A 20,524-nucleotide genomic window follows, 5' to 3' on the forward strand; every position below is an offset into this window, starting at 1 on the left:
TTCATTGAAGACTATATTGTTAAATCAAATGTGAGGCGAATGAATTAAATATCTCCAGAAGCTTGAGGTTTTGGTGTGGGGAAGTTGAAATAAACCGTAGTTAAAATTTTATGCAAAAAAGATATAAAATATAAGGGTGTCCATTTTAGTGCAATAGCTTCCGGCCACTCATTAGGATACACATATTTTCAGAAAAAACCTCATTCGGATATTTGCATACATCTAGCGGACACTTTGCGTGAAACACCCTTTCTCTGTATCCGCATGTTTGGAAATATAGGAATTAGGAAATTAATAACAAAGCAGCTTTAGCGAGTACAGTACCTAAATAAATAGGTATAAATTCGAACAAGAGCGTAAAAGTTTCACCTTCACTTGCTTTTCACATTGTGGTACAAATTTTTGGAAACTTTCGAAGGAATCATGTGAAATTTAGTTTTAAAACATGTAGCGTCATCTATGAGCTATAAGGCAAACATAATATTTTCTATCGGTGCTTTGACAGATTTCTGCTCAAGTTGATAAGTATCAAGAATTTTGTTCATGAGTGTACAGTTCAGTATAGTGTTCAATAGATGGCCACTTCAAAATTTGAATCAATTATTACAAATGAATCCAAGAAAATCAACCTAGCTTTCCTTATAAATATGAGGGAGCAGTTGTTGATCGATTGAGAGTCCTGCAAACTTCTGATTTCGCATTCACAACAGAAAAATTTCGAAAAAGGGAAGGTAATTTCCGAAATAATCGTTAATTTAGTGAAATTTATTAATAAAATCAAATAACATCAGTCGAACATGAATAAGAATTAAAAAAAAATCGAGTTTACATAGAATGGCAGTATTTAAATAAAAAAATAAGATGTAGTATTATCTTTTATCCTGTAACATTAATGTCCACTGGGGAATATTGCACTTTAATGACCTTATACCCATCGCAATCGTCCATCTCTCTGCAAACGAATTTGGCAGCAATACTGTATACACCACTCCTCGAAGGAGTGAACTTGAATTCCCCCACAGCTTTCTCACCTGGAGCTACTGCCGATTTAACCTTTATTCTGACAGGCCTATTGAGCCCAGGTGCTTCAACTGTGAATTCCCCCTTCTTTAATGGCACTGGCAAAGAATTCTCCAAGAAAACCACTACTGTCGCCTCCTTTCCTTCGATTATCTTCTCAGGAATGGAGAATTTGACATCGGGTTTCCTAACTCTGAAATCATCTTCAGCGTAATACTCAAAGTTAGTGTCTTCAACATTCGCAAAACACAATATTTTGAATGTAGCTTGATCCATCAACTTCTTTGCGTATTGTTGGTAATTCACCTCCAAAGACACCTCGTGTAATGACTTGGCTTTGACATTCACGTCGAAATTTCTCCTTTGAACTATTTCTCCAATACTTCCAGTATAATCCGTGACATCTACCCTTAATAATACTCTGACTTTGTAATCTTTGGTTTCGTTTCTGTTGGTCATCACGAGATTCACACTGAAGGGTTCTCCTATCTTTATATCATCCTTGAGGAGGAAATCGAAATGTATATCGTTGAAATCTTCGTTGAGGTAATATCTGGCGAATATGTTACGAGATTGCTGCAAAGCTTTCAGCATGGTGTGGCGTTCTTTGAAAGTCTTTTCTGGGTGTTTGTAAATGTAGGTTATATCCAGCATCTCGAAAACACCAGGAGCTTTGGTACAAATAAGCTTACCAATGGATTGCGTATCTTTTCGAAGCAGTTTCAAAGGTTTATTTGGACCAGTATATCGCCAATACACCTGAAAAAAATTAAAATTGGTATCCTAAGACTAAATTCCATAGGCACAAAGTTTGGTTTCATGCACTTTTTTTACCTTATCTGCATTCACTTCTGCAAAAACAAAACCATTGTCATACGGCTTCAGAACATCGCCATGCTTGATGGCACCAACGGATGCTGGTCCCACTTGGTAAATGTCCTCGCTTTGCTCCTGTGGAGTTGCATCTATGACTTGCCAGCCGTCGAACTTCTCGTCCACATCTGATCTGCACATCCACACTTCGTTCCAAACATGAAAGGTCCAGACGGAATCGGAATTAAGGTCTTCAACCATGTCGCCATCTTGATTCAAGAAGTAGTCCACAGTGAGGGATCCTTGAGTGTCGTGTGCAGAAGAATAGTTGGTGACTGTCCTGGTTGGCAAACCAAGGGCTCTACAAACTGAAGGAAAATGTATGCTACAAAGTTTTTTTCCAATATCGCATTTTTATGCAGAGTGGAAATAGTTACGAAAAATTTAAGGTTGATTCTACCTATTTCAGAAGGTATTATTTCAATATTGAAAAAATATTACATTGTGCGGGTCCATATATTTATTAGAGGTGAATTGAATAAAATTTATTTTTGGACAGAACAATCTGAAATATTCTGACTCATCACTACTCCACTTTGAAGTGAATTATTCAAAATTGGATGATTGTGATTCTTTTGAGATGAATGGATATCAGAATTTAAGAAGCTCCTTTTCTTTCATTCTCCACCAGTACAGATTGCATAAAATTCTTTATGATCTAAAAACGAATTTGCTTATCAAAGAATTCATGTAACACAACAAAGCAATTCAAGTGTAATAAACGAGCAGAGAATACTTTGTTGATTGGTTTCTAGCGAAACGGTCTAGTTATCATTATTTTTAACGGCCTATAACTTCAAACCAATCGATTTTGGTGAATCAAGGACGAAATGTCCTTTATTTTCTGCATCTATCTATAGAATTTTCCATTTATATGGATGACTCATTATGAATATAGGCGTCTGTTCCATACAAATGATGAAGGTTTTCGAGATACTTCATGCGATGTTCATGCAGTGCTCTGTAATATGCTACTTTTCTATGAGTTATCTCAAGTATGAATGATTCAAGAAGCCATAAAAGCTTGCATAATATATATCATTATGAACGTTACATTTATGCATAAACCTACGCCTTCTATTCAATCATTTCAACTCAATAGGAATGTCTTATTTTACTCTGAGATTTGAATTCATTGGAATATACCGTAAAATCTCCCAACTATGTGACAATTTCTGTACACTATTTATCCCCTATATGTCACATGTGCAATTTACTCAAAATCTCACAGATTTTATCTTTCAAATGCCACGAAAGTGTTTTCCAGACAACCTAAATACCTAATAATATCTGTGAATCAAATTTTGATCAGCTGTAACCCTAGTTGATTTCATTTCTGCCTAATTTAATCAAATAATTTCTACCGCATCTTGTTGTTCTTGTAAAAACTGCTCACTTACTTGTGGTCAGAACTCCGGAGAAAACCCAACACTGCCCGAATTTAACTGGCTTCTTCTTCTTATAATACTTCCTGAGGATTTCTTTACTGCCGATCCACTTGGTTGGTGATGTTCCACCGCTGAAGTCTTCACTCCAATTCCCCATGATGACTCCATCATCATCTGCCGAGTTGACAGCTGCTGCCAAAGCTCTGGCCACCTTCACTGGATCAGACCTCTTCGCACCTTGAATAAGAAAAAACATCGTAGGTGAGGATAAAAGAGGATAAAACAGAGTTGATTTTTCCTACCTCTTACCAGTCCTACCTCGTGCAAGACATATAAAGAACAATCAAGGATGTTGGTGTCGAACTGATCGTATTTCCAAATCACCGGTTTCATCCGGTTGAAAGTACCCCTCCAAATTATTCCAGTATCGTTCAATACGGCTTCAGTTCTCCACTCCTCCGAACTTAAATAAACCCTATCCTTTTTGCACCAAGGATTGAATAGCATGTATATTTCCTTCTCCCAACTGTAGCAATATGCTCCTCCGTCTATGATTTTAGTATCCACGTCTAACTTCCACCTTCCAACGGCTGCTTCTGGATCCGTGAAGATGTTCACAGAGACAGAGGATTCACCTTCGTGCTCTACCACGGCGTTCCATATGAAAGACTTGTCGGCTTTCCTCAGAAGTGGAGCAGCTATTAAGGTTTTTTGTCCGTAGCTATTCTTGTCTTCATCTATTGAAAAAGAAGAGGATGGTAGAAATATTCTTGGTACATTGATAACACTGAAAATAGTTCTAACATATCAGGAAAGAGTCATAGATCTTACCATCAGCAGTGAATATGAATGAAATCCCATCTCTTTCATGGTCATATTTTCTGCTCAGTTTCAAGATCAATTTGAAGGATTGTCCTCTTCGCACCACCAATTTAGGTTCAACTTTCCTTCTCATGAGGTCATATTTGTCGGTGTAATGGTTGATCCCATTTTCCTCTAAGCATGGATCGATTTCTCTCACGATGAGAATATCTTCTTTAGGTGGTTCCTCTGAGAGAGCAGCTCTGTCAGTTTCATCTAAAACATATCCGGATTATTCATCTTTTTCTTATACATACATTCCTCGTAGATGCAGGACATTTTGGGGGGTCTGAATCAGTCTTCGAAATAGTCTAACTATATTCGTTTGAAAGATATCTACACAATGTTTTATGTACCTATATTTTATCCAAAACTTTCAATCGGCATAACTCTTCAACGTCTACATGAATTTTCATGAAATTTCAAGAAATGAATTCATTCAATGTTCATCTCAAAAACGGTTGGATGGAATATGGAATGAAAAACATAAATACTTCTCAAAACTCAGAATAGAAAGGCAGATAAGGTATCACTTACATCATTCTCTATTCAAAATATAGGGATTTGGGTAGTAAGGTTGAAGCGATACGGTTTCGAATTTGATTGTAAAAGTTATCGCCTTGGAATCAAAAATCGACGTGTCCGAGCGTTTTTATACAGAGTGTTAGTGAATAAGTGCGACAAACTTCAGGATTCTGCATGAAAAATAATGACATTATGCTATATACGAGTATAACGTTATTGTTATGTTATTTTCTGTTAATGTTCTGGTTTAATATTATTGTATTGGATAGTTTTTGATAATGTATTAAAGAAATGAAAGATACGCGTTAAGATGTTTTTTTTTGCATAAAGACGGCGCCACATACGAAAAAAGAAGGTGAAGAGATTTTTTGTCACGAATTAAAAGAAGAATTCAAATATGATTGTTAGTTTGAAATATCTCAGAAGAGTACCATTTTTTTCTCAAGAAAAATTGAGATCATTACCCGTATACGCGCCAATGATGAACATAAAATTCCTAATTGTATGTCAGAAAATGCGTACCTAATAACTACCTCATGAAACCCACCAAATTTCATTCGCATATCTCGACCGGTTTCAAGTAAATAGTCACTTTTTAAATAAAACTTTAACACCCCGTATCACAGAAAACGAAGCATTTGCGGAAAAAAGTTATATAGCATAATGACATTATTTTTTCATGCAGAATCACCACCTGAAGTTTGTCGCACTTATCACTAACACCCTGTATAATACGGTTCTGCCGACCTCCGCTGTTTCGTTTTCAATGTCACATTCTGCATCTATACTGCAACCAATAAAGGTATTTTTGAAATAACATGATTTTTAGACACTCGAATATTATATCTATCTATTATTAATTAGAACAGTGATTGCGGGAATTTGGACAATTATATTCCTTTCAAATCTTCATTTCAAAACTCGCCGATGTTTCGGAGACAAATTTCTCCTTTTCCAAGGCTTATTCTATTTTAAAGATGAAACTTTGTGAAATCGTTGAAAATAAGACATGTGGAAAATGGAAATGGACATTCGTCAGATATCTGTTTTTATTTATAATCGTTTCTCAACAATGTAGGTATCCCATAAAGTAAACATCAGCTATTTTTATATTTTACTTCAATCGAACCCACCTGCTCCTTGTGGCTTTGGCCATGGGTTTGATGGGGAATCCCTATCGGTCCAGAATCTGGCTCTGAAACCCGAACACCAACTGCATCTGTTCACCGAATCCGCTCTCCCCATTTTCACGCACCAAATTGAAAAAAAAAAAAGACGCGGTGCTCCAAAACAAACTACCGACCACTTGCGACCTTAACCCAGTCTCCGCTAGCGAAAACCCGAGATATATCAGGTTTGATGACCAAATAATTATTGCCAGTAGCGATGTTCAATCGTGAAATTTCATTTTCATTGAGAATAGGCTCAGTCGAAGCCCACTAATTTGTGGCGGGTGTGGATTGTTGTGGTTGCGACTCTGCTAATCTCCGACCTGGTCCAGCTATGGGATATTGCTTGGGAGGAGAGAGAGGTCGCGTTGGACAGCTCCGTAGCGAGAGATTTCCACATGAAAAATTATAAGAAGTTACGTCCATTTCTTGTTAAACACTCTCCCTACCAACAACAACAATCTTATCTGTTTTTACCCGATAGCACTAGAAGGGGTAAACATTTCTCGAATACAGAGTTAGTAAAAAGTAAGGCACAAAATTTATATCAACGGTATTCGCTCGTTTGCAGAAAAATGCTCGCCATCTAGTAGGTGACGAGATCCAAGACCTCAAAAAACTTTCTGAGTACTTTCTCAATCCAATATAGGTAGTGTGCTAGATGGGCAATGAATAAAGTATTTTACAATTAAAGTTCTTATTCGTCGATAAATATTCGAAGTACAGTCCTGATGATTGCACAAACAGCGTCATTACGTAGTAGATTCTGTGGCGGTTGCTTCTACTTTGAGACTGATGTGAGGTGTTCTGAATGATTCATTCTGTTTTTGAACTCTCCGGTTAATTGAATGATGCCTCTGATTAATACAAATTCTTATCACTCCTGTATTGCTCGTATGAAGGAATTAGGTGTGATGAATAACACCGCTCATAATTGATGACTGCATAATGTTGACTTATATAGCTGGAGAAGTTCGATAAGAAGCTCGTGGTTTCAACCACAGCCGTCTATAGTACTTTGAATATGGCTGTGGTTTATCAACCCTTTGAATAAAAGTAATTCTTTATTCAATAATTAAACCAGACGTTCTCATTGAGATAACGATAACGATAAGTCATTGTACCTGGTGTATTAAAACTTTTTTATTTAAAAAAAAATATATTTTAAAGAATTGTATCAAAGTTAATATAGCTTCAGTAGAGAATTTAAAAATATACAAAACGGTTTTTAATACGGACGGATAACTGCGAAAATCAGGATAAATCTCTAAAAATAGTAATGCACCATTCTTTCTAAATTCCTGGGGTAAATGATAGATAATAACGTGTAGATGTAGATAACAGCTAGATGGTTTCTGTCCAGTTGTTTTTCTACAAATTTATAATGCCCGAACTGAAGGACCAACCGGACCAAAGACTTATTACTTCCATACCTAGATGGCACTAATTCTGTTGTCATGACAACCTACGTACATACACCCAAATTTCAAAATATTCTCTAAGGTAGAATAATTTACTATTTATCTTCCTATTATGGTTTTGATACAAGTCTACACAAAGTGCATAAAAACGAAATATAAAGTTCGCCTTCTGTCGAAAGGAACATTAATTTTCATCACAACAACTGCTTTGTCTATAATTCTTCCTTTTATTTTAGCTTACCAAAGCAAAGGTGTGATCAACATCAACAAAATGAAATTATCATCAATTTGAATAATTTTACATCAAACTTTCAGGCTTTTGGATGAAACGAGACATCTTTTATGAATTTCCAGATGTAAGATTTCAAGGAAAATACATATTTGCAGCTTCAACAAATAACATAACTCTTCCTATAGTTTGCAGTTCTTATCCAGAATTGATGAAATATTTCAAAAGCTTTTCATCATGTTCACAAATAAAAGTAGATATATACTCTTAATATATTATTATATTTGTTATCTAAAAGGATTTTTTACAGGTTCGAGAAATAGATTATAACAATGATAAAATAATTGACGAATTATTTCTAGGGTTAAAGATAAACCTTCCAGGGAATATGGAAATATTTTCCTTCACACTGATGCTTCCTCTCTATCTTAAATTACATGTAAAACTATTCAATTATTTGAGGTATCCCTTCTCAAACATTTTATTTCAGACACCTTCATGTCCTTTGGAAATGATATCAGACATTATTCTGCAGCAGCAAATGCCAAAAATGTTTTCCAATTTAACACTAGTAGGAAATTTGAATGTGGAACAATTCTATCCTTTACAATGTTCCAGTAAAAAGATCAATACAGCTTTCAATTACTCCTCAGTGAAAGAAGAGCATATTCTGAAGAATTTTAAAATTGAGAATATAATTCAGAACCAGAAGCGAAAAAACAGTGAGTAAAAATATCATTTAAAAGTGTTTTAAGTGCATTTTATTCTCCTTCTACAGTAGAAAAAACAACAAATTTTTTGCTTCAGAACATTTTATTTCTTTTTTCAGTAACAACAACAGTTTCAAATATGTTGGTGATTCAAGAATCGAAGGATAAAAATCATTTCATGCTCAATCTAAAGATCAAATTCAATGAACAGCAGTTTTACTATGATCCTCATTTTCTGCAAATAATAAAGTGGGCTTGGGTCCAATATTACGTAATATATATAGTAATCCAATGCATAGCCAAAAAAATCATGAATTATATCTTTGAAAATCGTCTAGTTTTGTATTATGAAAAGAAACCGAATAAAATAGACTGAAAAATAACATTTTACTAGTTTGAATCTCTTCCTCATTTAATCAATTCATTGAAATTCAAAGTGAGGCCTTCCTTTGAAATGTGTTCGTGCTTATTGCGATTATCCTCAAGGATAATAGTTGTCTGAAAGAGGTCTTCTACTTGAACAAAAAGGTATCGATATTCATACTTTCCAGAATCATCCTGAAAACACAGATTTAAGTGAATTTGATCACTTATAGGCCAATTTCACTTACTTCTACCATTTCCAATTGGACAGTTCCTTTGTGAGCTGATCCCTTCAAATAGAACTTCATTCGAATACACTGTTTTCCATTACGTTTATATACAACATGTGTAGGATGCTGACGTCTCCCTCTTCTTGTTTCTTCACCATAAGCAGCAATTGGATACCCTAACTTATCTTCTACTCTTGTGTCTGACAAACATTTCTTCACTGCATTTGTATATACATTGTTCGGACTTTTACTTGAAAATAACTCGCTAAAGACAGCATAAAATAAAGAACCAGTTACAGCTACACCCAACAAAATAACTCCCATGTACGAAGCAGTCTTAGTGGTTTCTCTAACTTTTTCACCTAAAGGCTTCACATCAACCCCAATTTCTGAACCTGAATCAGCCGCTTTCACTATGGAGCTATGTTTATCGCTCTTATCTCTGCGACAAAAGTGTTGATCTAATATACCCCATGATCTTATCTTCGGCTTATTCCTTATAGCATTTAAAGTTATTCTAGCAAACATATTCTAGTTGCTGTTACCTGATTTTCAATAAATTATTTCTTTCCTAATCATTAGAAAAATTCTTTATCCTTAAATTTAAAATTATTTGAAAAACCTAACCCTACTTGTAGTTGTCAACATACAACCAAAGATTAACCTCTTTGATACAAACAAAGAAAACGATTATTTTTTAATGAAATGAAACTGGACAAAATTATTATTTTTTTTTTTGGGAAACGATATTTGTGCTGAAATAGTTTCATATATTTGACGTCGGCTATGCTGAGGCCATTGAAGTAGAAAAAGATATCTTCTTTGTTTCCCCACAGCTGAACGTCATTCATAAATTTGTAGGTTAGACTAATTTTGACGTCTAGGTTGATTATGGATGGGAGAAGAACCGAGCCAAGTCTTAAAGTATGAATTGAGTTCTTAGGGTGAAAAGTTGTGCCTAAGCAAAATAAAGATGGATTGGGTTATATCTGATGAATTATCATTAACTGTGGGTCATGTAGTTGGTTGGGTTAGTGCGGGAGCAATAATTGTGGGAGGTGTCGTTCCCTATATTCCGCAATACAGGCAAATTAAAAGAACTCAAGATACAGAGGGGTTTTCATTACTAGTATGTTTGGCCCTCCTCATAGCAAATACACTAAGGATAATGTTTTGGTGAGTGAGTTCTAATCGTTGAATTAATTTTTTGTGAATTAATTCGTTTTCTCAGGTTTGGAAAACATTTTGAGTATCCTTTACTCATACAGAGTGTTATAATGAATTTAGCAATGTTTTCAATGATTCACCTATGTGTTAGGGTGAGAAACAGGAATCAGTTGGTGCAAGCAAGGCAGCGAATATTCACAGGTGAGTAATAAGAATCATCCCAACTTAAATCTCGTACTTTTCCTTATTGTTGGTAATCAATCTTATTCTTTTATATAATGAGTTGAAGAATTGTATTGTCATAGCACTCAATACTATTAAAACTTCTATCATTTCTGAGATAATTTTATCTATTTCCTTGAGCCATTTGTTATCACTGTTATACTCAAATAGAGGATCCCAATAATAGATCCCATTGGGTAATTACTGTGTATTTAACTGTTGATTATATTGAATACTCATTCAATTAAGTGATAAATTCATTCAAATCAAGAATTACTGAATATAAACAATACCAGTGTTTATGTTAACTCATGAGAAAAATTTAATAATTGAATTAATCAGCATTTATTTATATCAGTATTTTCGATTTCAAGAAATGAATACATGTTATATTTTTAATCATATAATAATATTTCAAGTTGCCGGAAAATTAAGTGTTTAACTCCCAAAAACATATTTCTCTTCAAAGAAAATATTGAATTATTTGATATTTTTTATGCATATTTATTTATTTGGTGTTAAATATGCTTGATTTTTTTATCTGTCTTCTCGTCGCAATATTTTTCTGTTGCATTATTTGAATGTGATGTTTCTGAAATCCTTAGATGTTTGTTCAGCTCCTCATTTGTATTTTGTCTTTTGGCAGCCAAACCAGGGGAAGTAGCTCGTTTCATGCAGCTACAGACTAAAGCGCCAAGAACATCTCGAACTATTTGTGGTAATTTGCAAGCTAGCGATGCTTATTTTCCTTTTATTTCACTAACGCATCTTGGGAACGTTTTTACGAGAGCATTGCCATTTGTATCAAGTAATATTTTTTGAAAGGTTCAGAAGCTAATTTGATTGAAAAGGTCGCTCGGAAGAGAATTGTGAAACAGTGTTATTTCATAATGACAAAATTACCATATTTTCAAACTTACAATAAGTTGCTTCAATTTTATTTAGTCATCAAACGAATTTTTTATTTCCAACATTCATACTACAAGAAAGTGCGGCTGTTGGACTAGGTCAATATTCTTATCAAGATTTATTCTGCAGTTATGTCGTCGTTAAATATTTATTTTATCGTAATTCGAATACATTACAGCATTCGGTATTTTGTGACGGTCATTCGCTTCTGACTCAATTCAGCTTTAGTGGTTACAATACAATACAATCTGCAAACATCTTGGCAATTCAATGAGCATAAGAATGATTAACATGAGTATATGCGCCATCAGATATTCTTTTCCAGAATTAGCTTTTAAACTTTCTCCAGTAAAATTTCCATATTTTTTCCCAACCTGAAATATCAAAATAAAAATATTTCAAAATTGTTAACCCAAATTACTTTCCATTGTCGGTACCAAACACACGGAAGAAAACGTTTATCCGCTGATATAGGAATATCATAAAATTTGCCAATTTCCAAACTAATCGATTCCCGAAATTTAGGTTAAATGGGAACGGCAGTTTTGTCATAGGGCCAGTCCTTGTAAAGCGATCGATTGCGCGAAAACTGATGTTTCGAAAGCGAGTTTTCGAATTTTTTATATATTTTCCTAACGAGGGCGGCAAAAATACTACGCTTGAGTTGGAAACATTATTTTTATGAACTTGCATTTTTTTATCCATTTTCACGCAACTCTTTCAGTTCGAAATGATAACTCTACCTTAATGGAGCGGGAAATATATCTTTCCGGGAAAAACCACTTTGCCGCCCTAGTGCTGGAAAGTAATTCTTTCGAAACTGAAATGATTGCTGGAAAAGTGGAGAAAAACGGTTGATGTTTCACTTTTATCAAATTGAAAATGAGTTTTCATCGAAAACCTACTCAGTCAAATAAGGATTCAAAAACTTAAAAAGTTATTTCCCTTAAAAATAATGATTTTCAGTTGATTTGCATGATGAAGAAAAAACTCGAATACTGGTGACTAATCAAGGTAAGAAATTCATATTAAAAAAAACTTGGAATTGTAGTTCGTAGTTTGATTTAAACATGAAATTCATAACAATCTTTCAATGGTAACAGGTGAATAATTACACACCCCTTCATTAGCTCAACTGGCAGTGCTCTCTAACCGTAGCATGAGAAATACCATCCTTACTGTTGGCTTCGCGAAAAAATCCTTGACATAAAAGGTAGAATCCCCAACGTTCAATCGCCACCCCCGATCCACCCCTTTTGGAAAGGTCGGGGTTGTCGGTTCAATTCGTTGCTGAAATCAGGTTGGCCGGTTTGATGCCGTAAAGCCACCTCTACACATGGATGTTGCGTCATTGGATCGATTCGCCCTTATGAAATAGCTTCAAAGGTGTTCATTTATCTGCATTATTGTACGTGGCACCGACAATGGATTCGGGATGGGAACAACATCGTCAGTTTTTTCCCTTATTGACCTGAATTGAGCGAGAACTTGAGGACCCTTGGGGATCCTCTTCAATTTAGCATACTTAACTTTTGGCTCTGTCGCGATCATGTACCAATGACGCCTTTCGTACTGCGGGGTTTATATTTTCTATTCGATTTATTCTTTCATGGCATGACACTGGCATATACATGTGAGAGATAGTTATCGAATTTCGTCGTAGCGTCGTTGTATATTCGTATCGCATAATACAGAGTCAAAAGTACCGGAGCGGCTGAATTATTCAGCTGAAGAGCATGATGGAAAAAAATGTGTCACACAGAAGTTTTCGTATGTTATCTGGCTATACGATAGTGCGTGAATATTACTTTGACAAATGTGATTTTTCAAAATGAACAATACGTATACAGGCTGTTCCTGAATTGGAGATACAAACGAAGAGGTTCTTAAATAATTTTAGGAACAAAATGTTTCATAAACATGGGACCTCAAATGATTCGTTTCTGAGAAACAGGGTGTTAAAGTTAGAATTTTTTTCTCAAGTTTTTCTCTTGTATTATCTACACCACACAAGATATTCAACTGAAATTTGGCATAAATATTATAATTGATAGTTCACAGCATGAGACATGCCGATTTCGGTAGTAAGTCTTACTTACTTACTTCGAGAAAATGCGAAAAGAAGCTTTGTTGTTTTAAACTTCGTGGTCTCTTGTAGTTTTGTCGTATTTGCTACCGATTTCGAGAAGAAAATTTCGAACTATTCTCTCGAAATCATCAGAAAAATACAAATGTTTGTTTTTGGGGCGGGATAAGCTCGAAAATTTTATTTTACGAAACCAATTCAGACACCGGCTGTTACATATGTTACAATCTCAATCGTACTAGCAACCCACCTCACTGAAAGTATGGATAAATACCATTTTGTCGACAAAGAGTAGATGCTGACTATGGTTTCGGTCTTATTTGACCTCGTCCAAGCAACATACCTCAAACCTCGACGAAAGTGAATTAAGTTGGTCCCTCTGTTACCTGTCAGATGTCGCTGGGTGTATTCCTATGATGTCTGCCAACTGACATCGACTGAAGGGGTCATCAATTGAATCATTTTCGTCGTGGTATGAGTTGTGTTTCTTTTGTGAGGTCGAATGAGACTAAAACAATGGTCAACATCCAATCTTTCTCGAAGAAATTGTATTTCTGTTGATATGTTTTGCTTTCGATTTAGATTGTTGATATATCGGCAGGTGAATTCAGTTTATTATTCGTTTGTAGCGATTCATTTATGATATTCGTTAACCGAAACGAGTTCTGAACAAAAATCTAAACTTCTTTTATCAGAAGTTACCAAGACCACCACGTGGCTGCTCCAAAGAAGGTCCATTTGTGAAGTTGGCAGTTTTTCCGAATCAAGTGTAGAATAAATTACTTCTTCGGTTAACAAGACCTGAATGCGGCTGACAATACTAGCCGAAACGTTTTACAAAATAATCCAAAATGATAGAAATAGCTAAAAAAATTTCCTTGCTGAAAGTTATCGTCTTTGTTAACGTTGATAGAGAAAGCGTAATTTCATTATTCCATACTAATTTTGTTACTGTTACTATGTATTTAAAGCTATTTCTTGTTGGAGAATTTAAGGGGTTGTACTTGGAGGGGGTTGAATATCATTCCAGGGAACTTATCTCGTACGCCATTATTGAAATGTATAAATTTATTCAATTCGGCTTGAACGCGCCATATTTGTACACAGGTGCTTTCTTATAGTTCACTATTGAGATTGTTATTAATCGAAAGTGATATTATGTTTATCCCAGTTCTGAAACTGTTGAAAACCATTTGAGTGAATAACCGTAATGATTCAAAGCAGCTCAAAGTTTTCGAAGTAATTGGTCTGGCTTCATTCACAACTAATGAGTCAAGCTGTCATTCTTTCTGAACACTCCTAATCCTTCTGCTCCTTTATTGTCCGGACTGAACTCTGTATGTTACTAGTTACTGTACCTTTTCTCTAATATGAGTTCCACGTCCCTCATTACTGAACTACTCATTATTCACTCACCAAACGATCATTTCCGTTTTGGCGGTCCACATCAGAATTTCTATCTTGCATGATGGATCACGGTGATGTTTGATCCTTTGTTACAGAGTTCATCTCATTTTCACGCTTAACTTTCCATAATCCACAACTATCATGTATGCGGGATTATTATTTATGGTTAGTTTCATTGCCCTCGGAGATAAGCGCTGATTTGTTTTGAAATTGGGAAATAGAGGCGTATATTACAATCGCTCAATTGATTTGAATGTTCGAGATATCCAGTAGATTGAAATTAATGATTTGATATGCAAAGGAAGGCTCGTTTTTTTCTAAAACCTCTAACTTATCTGAAATAATTCCTAGAAGAAATTATATACTATTTTTTTGCATTTTCATGCATAGGCCTTGGAATAATTCTTCACTGAATGAAAATAGGTCTTTCATTTAACGAAAATTAGCCATGAAATGTGAAACCTTAGGTGAACGTTTTCATCAGAAAATCGTCAATTCGTAAAGAAACCTACTAGTTTAATCATTCCAATCAGAGGAAATTTGTTCTATATCACTTTTTTTTCGATTTTATTTCTGCAGTTTCGGTAACGTGGAATTTTTAGAATAAAATTTTCAATATTGTTCTACATACCACGTGGGTAGGTGTATGTTTGCATATTACACACACACAATATGGTTCAGTGACACTTGATGACTACTTAATTAAAAAAAATTACAAGAAACTCATTTCTTGTAGGTGTATGATTTTTTATGTGATCCGTATACGCGATAATGAGCTATTGCAACTGATCTGGTGTTTTGTAGTATCAATTGTGAATTCATTCTCACGAGTTTACATCCATCCAACCTGAAAAATTAAAAAGAAACTCAACAAGAATTTACTAACTGTTCCCGGCTTCGCCAAGTGATGGCGTTGTTGGTTGGTACTAGATTTTTGTGCGGAAGGTGATCCCAAGTACTATCTAAGAATGAGACTGATGACACTTTTTCATCTCGTATTTCGGGATCTGCGGATATATCACAGTGTGGAGTCGAAATTTCAGGAATGACAAGATTTCCATCATTACTCTTTGTCCTCGAAAACAATAAATCGTTTCACCATTTGTTCAGACTTCACTCACTTCACATCGAATTTGGGACAATCTGCACGTTACATTACATCATCATTTTGAGATCATTGCGGTAATGGAAAACTTCAAATGTAGGTTAAAAAATGTTTTATCTAGTACAAGCCCGATGAAGATTATCCATTACCAGTAATGGAAAAAGGGCTGTTTATTTTCCTGCAGCATATTGTATTGCATACGTATTGCTAGACATCAATGTCATTGGGAGTCATGAAGCATGTATGGGTCTGTCTCTAGATGGTGTCGAGCCCCCCAATCCATATCGTTATTTCCCACGTTTTACGTTTCAGATTTGGAGCTGCGGCATTTTTGGAATTGGTCCGACTTCCAATCGTACATAGATTGCATGCTGGTGTTCACCATCTTGATTTCGGTCTTGATGTATTTTCTCATCGACCATTTGGTCTTCGTTGAGGCCATTGGATTCCTCGCGGTGTTCACTGAGGCCATGCTGGGCACGCCTCAACTGATGAAGAACTTTAACAATAAATCTACGGAAGGGATGAGGTAAGATGAGCATTGTTTCTGCGAGGGTTGGATTTCGAAAGTAGTATAACAATTATCTCCCGAAAACAATAAGTTTTTCTCTGAATTTTGAAACGATCAGCAAGTCTGCATCATTCAGCAGAGTATTGAGTGTCATTTGCTATCTTACTTTACCAGTGCTGAAGTTTCGTTCCATCATCAATCCTGTGAATGAAAGCATGAAAGTTATTTAACTGAATGTCAAATTTAACGATAGAAAAGGCAGGTTTTACAAGATGAAGTTATATCTGGGGGTTTTAGATGCTTGAGATAACATCAAATCTTTGGAAAGGGGATGGGAAATGCCAGAAATCAGGAAGAACTTGGTCAAGGCCTCGGAAGCTACTTTTTAAGAGACTGATAATTCGGACGTAACGCAAGGTCAAAGCGGTCCTTTCAAAATGCAAAAAAAATCGGTACTTGTACATACTCGAGCATGTCAGATTTTCATACAGGTTAATCTCGGTGTTGAAGACGTGTTGACTCATTAATCTGACACTATGCAGCAGAAGATATCAGTTTGAAGATTATAATAATGCATTTTCTTTGAATGACTCCCTTCGTGTACCTCTAATCGTTTTTGTAATCATTATGAATTTTACTTATTCTAAACCGTTTTTGAGCTAGAGAGTGATGAGAGCGAGGAGCTTTGCTATGTATGCAAAAGGGCAAGGTCAATGTAGAATCTCAGTCGAAGGCATATTCATCGCCATATATCTCAAAAACGTTTGGACGTAAAAAAAATCGCTTCGGACGAAATTTGTAGAAAATGTTATACTCTACAACTTCCATAATGACTGCGAAAACGATTTTAAGCCCAGAAGAGGCGAAAATAAAAAAAAATTATTTCTGTGACCTTTATGGACAATTTTTATTGTTTCAGCTTGCTGGAACTGTCAGATTATATTTTCATTATTCTAGAATCATTAGCTTCAAAATAAGAATAAAAGCCATCGCGATCGAGAATGTACATTTTTTTTTGCAAGTTTGGCGCCATCCCACTCATTTTCGCAAAGCCCGAGCTGATTAACAGAATGTGCACTTTTCAACATATAATTAACCAAGGATATCTCACGCTCGAATACGTACAATGATCCTTTTTTCTTACTATTCTGACAGGCTGTCCTAGACAATTCCATCCATACACAGAGTAGAGGTACACTACAGGGTATAGGGTATCTCCCCTTGTATTAATCTGACACGCTCAAGTAAATCCAGAATTTCTCTCTTGGGCTGCCCAACTGTTAGAAATGATACGGGAAACAGCCTCAAAAATAAAAATCAGTCGAAGAACCTTTTTCAACGTTGGAAATATGACAATTTGTGAAACTTCCGCATACCTTCGAAGAATCTGCGACTGTATATTTCCTTGAACCTTGTAGATGGCCCCTGTATGAAATTCACGACATCAAAATGTCTTTTCAGCGTCGGCATGGTCGTAATGTGGACGTTCGGCGACGTATTCAAAACCCTATACTTCATCTTACGTGACGCACCGATACAATTCTGCATATGCGGCACGATTCAGGTATCCGTCGACATCCTGATCCTTCTCCAGGTGTTCTTCTACCGCCACAACTCGGATCCCTTAAGAACGGGCCACAATCGTGGCGATTGAGTAGTCATCATCTGGACACACGAGAACGCGCTGAAGAAGGACTCAAAGGACGAAACGGCCGTCGTAAAAAACAACAGACACAGCGTGATATCGATCGAGAACTGCGCCAGCGACGACAAGGACGCTGACGACTCCTCCAAAGAGAACTCCGCCAGCTACCTCGAGGACCAGCTCGAAGACGGCACCAACTCAGCCTGTTCAGGAGCCAGTCCTACCAAAGATCATCCTCACGTGGTCGACGTCGTGGTTCACCAGCAGCTGGATCGTGTGTCCAAGTCGGATAAAAAATGCGGTAGTGCTAATCCAGAATCTAATCATTGTGATAATGTAAATAAGCCGGATGAAAACGGCGACTGTTTAAACTTTAAGTTAAGGGTAAACCGGAAGACTTTTTCCTGCAGGAGGAATTCTAGACCAAATGCAAAATTGTCACTACACAGGCGTACGTTATGACGTTTAGGGTAGAGGGGCAGATAAGAATAAGTATTTTTCATGTTATAGGTGCCTGCAATATGCCCACGAGTGATGTCTCGGAAATTAGTAAAATTTCCTCAACGAGGTACCTGAAAAGGTAGCTTTATTACCTGCAATTTATTATACACTTTTCATACTTCACGAAATGGAGTTACCCTTACTGTTGATTGGTTTCAATAATCAGTTTTCTTCCAATTAGCTACTGGAAGTTTTAATTAAACTTTGCATGGTTGCTGCAGAGAACAAAGTACCTTCCTCCAAATATGCTGAAAAAAATTTCAATAACTGGCATACACTTTGCCGAACTCCTAGTCAAATTTTGATTACCATGTATACTTCAAAAGAGTTCAATAATTGGCGAAAAAACAAAATACTCATTCAGTTCGTTGTGTAAATATTAATCACAAACGATAAAAAACTCCATAATTTTGTTATTTGCGTCATCCTTCTCTCGCGTTTAATTAGCTCATAGTTCAGATGCAGAGTATGATACATGTTTTTGTTTTATTCTTTATGAGTGGAATACAAGGATGAATTTCGTGTTTGATTCAACAGGATATTATCTCAAGACTGGTACTCGTGGGCGAAAATTTTCCAGTTCATTGTTTATTGTGAAGGAAATATTAGAATTCTCAATTGTACAGGGTTTCCAAATATTTATCCCTACCCATAATTTTTTGGTAATGCCTCTAGTTATCATAGAGTATAAAAAAGCCTTCATATTAAACATTATTTAGGTTAAGAGAGTTGAGAAAACAAATAAATATGTAGATGATTTTAAATCCATATATTATATATTTTCTACTAGAACATCACAGATCTTTATGTGAGCGAGTATATTTGATTAGATTTCAAAAGTTTATATCGATTTATTTATGTACATAAGTATATATATTTATTTATTGCGGTTACTAATACGTGTAAAGAATTGAATCAGTTTTTTCTTATATATTTGCATTCCAAATGGGGAATTTATCTAAGTGAACTTACTGATGTCGATTGATTTTAACTTCATTTTATATTCATTTCCTTAATTTTATATATTTGTTGAATGATCAAACCTAGGTACAAAGACTTATCTTCGAAGAATAACGCAACATGATTACATTTTTCATTGATGCCTGTTGTTTATTTGATTTGCCAGTGTTCACATAATTTCTGACAACAATGACATTTTAGTAGATATAATAATGAGTTGTTATTGATCCTTTCTTCATTCAAGCGAGGCAGCTCTATACAGGGCCATTTGTTAGTGATTTTATTCCACATTATATTGGTGTGAAGATATTGTGATTTTAATTTTAGAATCATATTGGTGCCATATTATTTTTTATGTAGATATTTATGTACATAATTAGGTTCATCGATTTGTTTTAATTATTGTTCCAAAATGAGTGATTTTCTTTGGGACTCGTACGAACTAAATACTAGTGATACCGCAAAATTTTTAAAATTATTTTCTTTCAAATTTAAGATGATTGTCGTCATCATCGGTTCTTTCAGAACCCATGAATTCCAAATTCGAAACTAAGTTCCTTATGAAAAACGAGTTGATCAGATAAAATCTCAGTGTAGTTGAATATACCATGTGGTGCCCTCCAGGCTGATTAAGAACATATCATTTTCGAGAAATAAATCTCGATCAACTCGAATTTAGATGTGCATTTCGTTTTCCATAAATGTTTTACCAATATAATTTGCCATCCGTTCAATATAACATTGTCGGGTTTTTTCTTTATGAATTTTTTTGTGAATTGAATATGGAAAATAAAGTATATTTCCCGACGTTTCATTTTAATTCATGGAAGTATTAGATGTGCACATGTTTTTGTGCTCTTACGCCTGGGAACAAATGTCGTTTTATTCAGTTCAGTAGGTTGGTAACTGCTCTGTTATGATTAGAGAAAAAACGACAAATCACTTAAAATTTTGATCAGAAAGATATAGTGAAATTAAAACTACTCCAGAATATAATTCATAAAATTTTTTACAAAAAAAATGCTATCGAATAGCAATCCTCCTAGCCTTTTTCTCCAGTCTATCATTCTTCAGGTTCAAAATCAAGAATCGTAAAAAATAAAACATTTTGAAACGATCCTATGCTCTAAAATCACACCATAAAAAACCCAATTTTGACTTCAGCTCAATTATTGCCGTATTCTCGTGTAATGAAAATTGATATACAATAATGGATTCTAGG

The 20,524-nt window shown here is 35.3% G+C and overlaps 4 protein-coding genes across 5 annotated transcripts; 2 read left to right on the top strand and 2 right to left on the bottom strand.

The window, feature by feature from the left end:
- Nucleotides 1–754: 754 nt before the first annotated feature.
- On the bottom strand, nt 755–6,170 carry LOC123312067 (annulin). Its single transcript, XM_044896262.1, has 6 exons — nt 5,801–6,170; nt 4,113–4,358; nt 3,584–4,018; nt 3,294–3,518; nt 1,855–2,201; nt 755–1,779 (listed from the first exon to the last, which is right to left on the bottom strand). The coding sequence occupies exons 1-6, from the start codon at nt 5,910–5,912 to the stop codon at nt 877–879; spliced, it is 2,268 nt and encodes a 755-aa protein (XP_044752197.1). The 5' UTR covers nt 5,913–6,170; the 3' UTR covers nt 755–876.
- A 1,139-nt stretch (nt 6,171–7,309) lies between these two features.
- Nucleotides 7,310–8,579, top strand: LOC123311098 (transmembrane protein 231-like). The gene is made up of 5 exons (XM_044894874.1): nt 7,310–7,508; nt 7,573–7,739; nt 7,797–7,925; nt 7,977–8,208; nt 8,316–8,579. Exons 1-5 carry the CDS (start codon nt 7,370–7,372, stop codon nt 8,570–8,572), a joined length of 924 nt encoding a protein of 307 aa, XP_044750809.1. The 5' UTR covers nt 7,310–7,369; the 3' UTR covers nt 8,573–8,579.
- On the bottom strand, nt 8,468–9,443 carry LOC123311099 (mitochondrial import inner membrane translocase subunit Tim21). Its single transcript, XM_044894875.1, has 2 exons — nt 8,808–9,443; nt 8,468–8,754 (listed from the first exon to the last, which is right to left on the bottom strand). Exons 1-2 carry the CDS (start codon nt 9,315–9,317, stop codon nt 8,605–8,607), a joined length of 660 nt encoding a protein of 219 aa, XP_044750810.1. The 5' UTR covers nt 9,318–9,443; the 3' UTR covers nt 8,468–8,604.
- Nucleotides 9,444–9,650: 207 nt separating this feature from the next.
- On the top strand, nt 9,651–19,680 carry LOC123311241 (solute carrier family 66 member 2). Of its 2 annotated transcripts, XM_044895089.1 has the most exons (5): nt 9,651–9,965; nt 10,021–10,157; nt 10,825–10,896; nt 15,998–16,214; nt 17,658–19,680. In XM_044895089.1, exons 1-5 carry the CDS (start codon nt 9,763–9,765, stop codon nt 17,848–17,850), a joined length of 822 nt encoding a protein of 273 aa, XP_044751024.1. In that variant the 5' UTR covers nt 9,651–9,762; the 3' UTR covers nt 17,851–19,680. The 2 variants fall into 2 exon arrangements, with proteins under 2 accessions (XP_044751024.1, XP_044751025.1); XM_044895090.1 differs by lacking the exon at nt 10,825–10,896 and having other exon boundaries at nt 9,652–9,965.
- Nucleotides 19,681–20,524: the final 844 nt, after the last annotated feature.

Source organism: Coccinella septempunctata, chromosome 4, assembly GCF_907165205.1.
Source record: "Coccinella septempunctata chromosome 4, icCocSept1.1, whole genome shotgun sequence".
Classification (NCBI taxonomy): Eukaryota; Metazoa; Arthropoda; class Insecta; order Coleoptera; family Coccinellidae; genus Coccinella; species Coccinella septempunctata.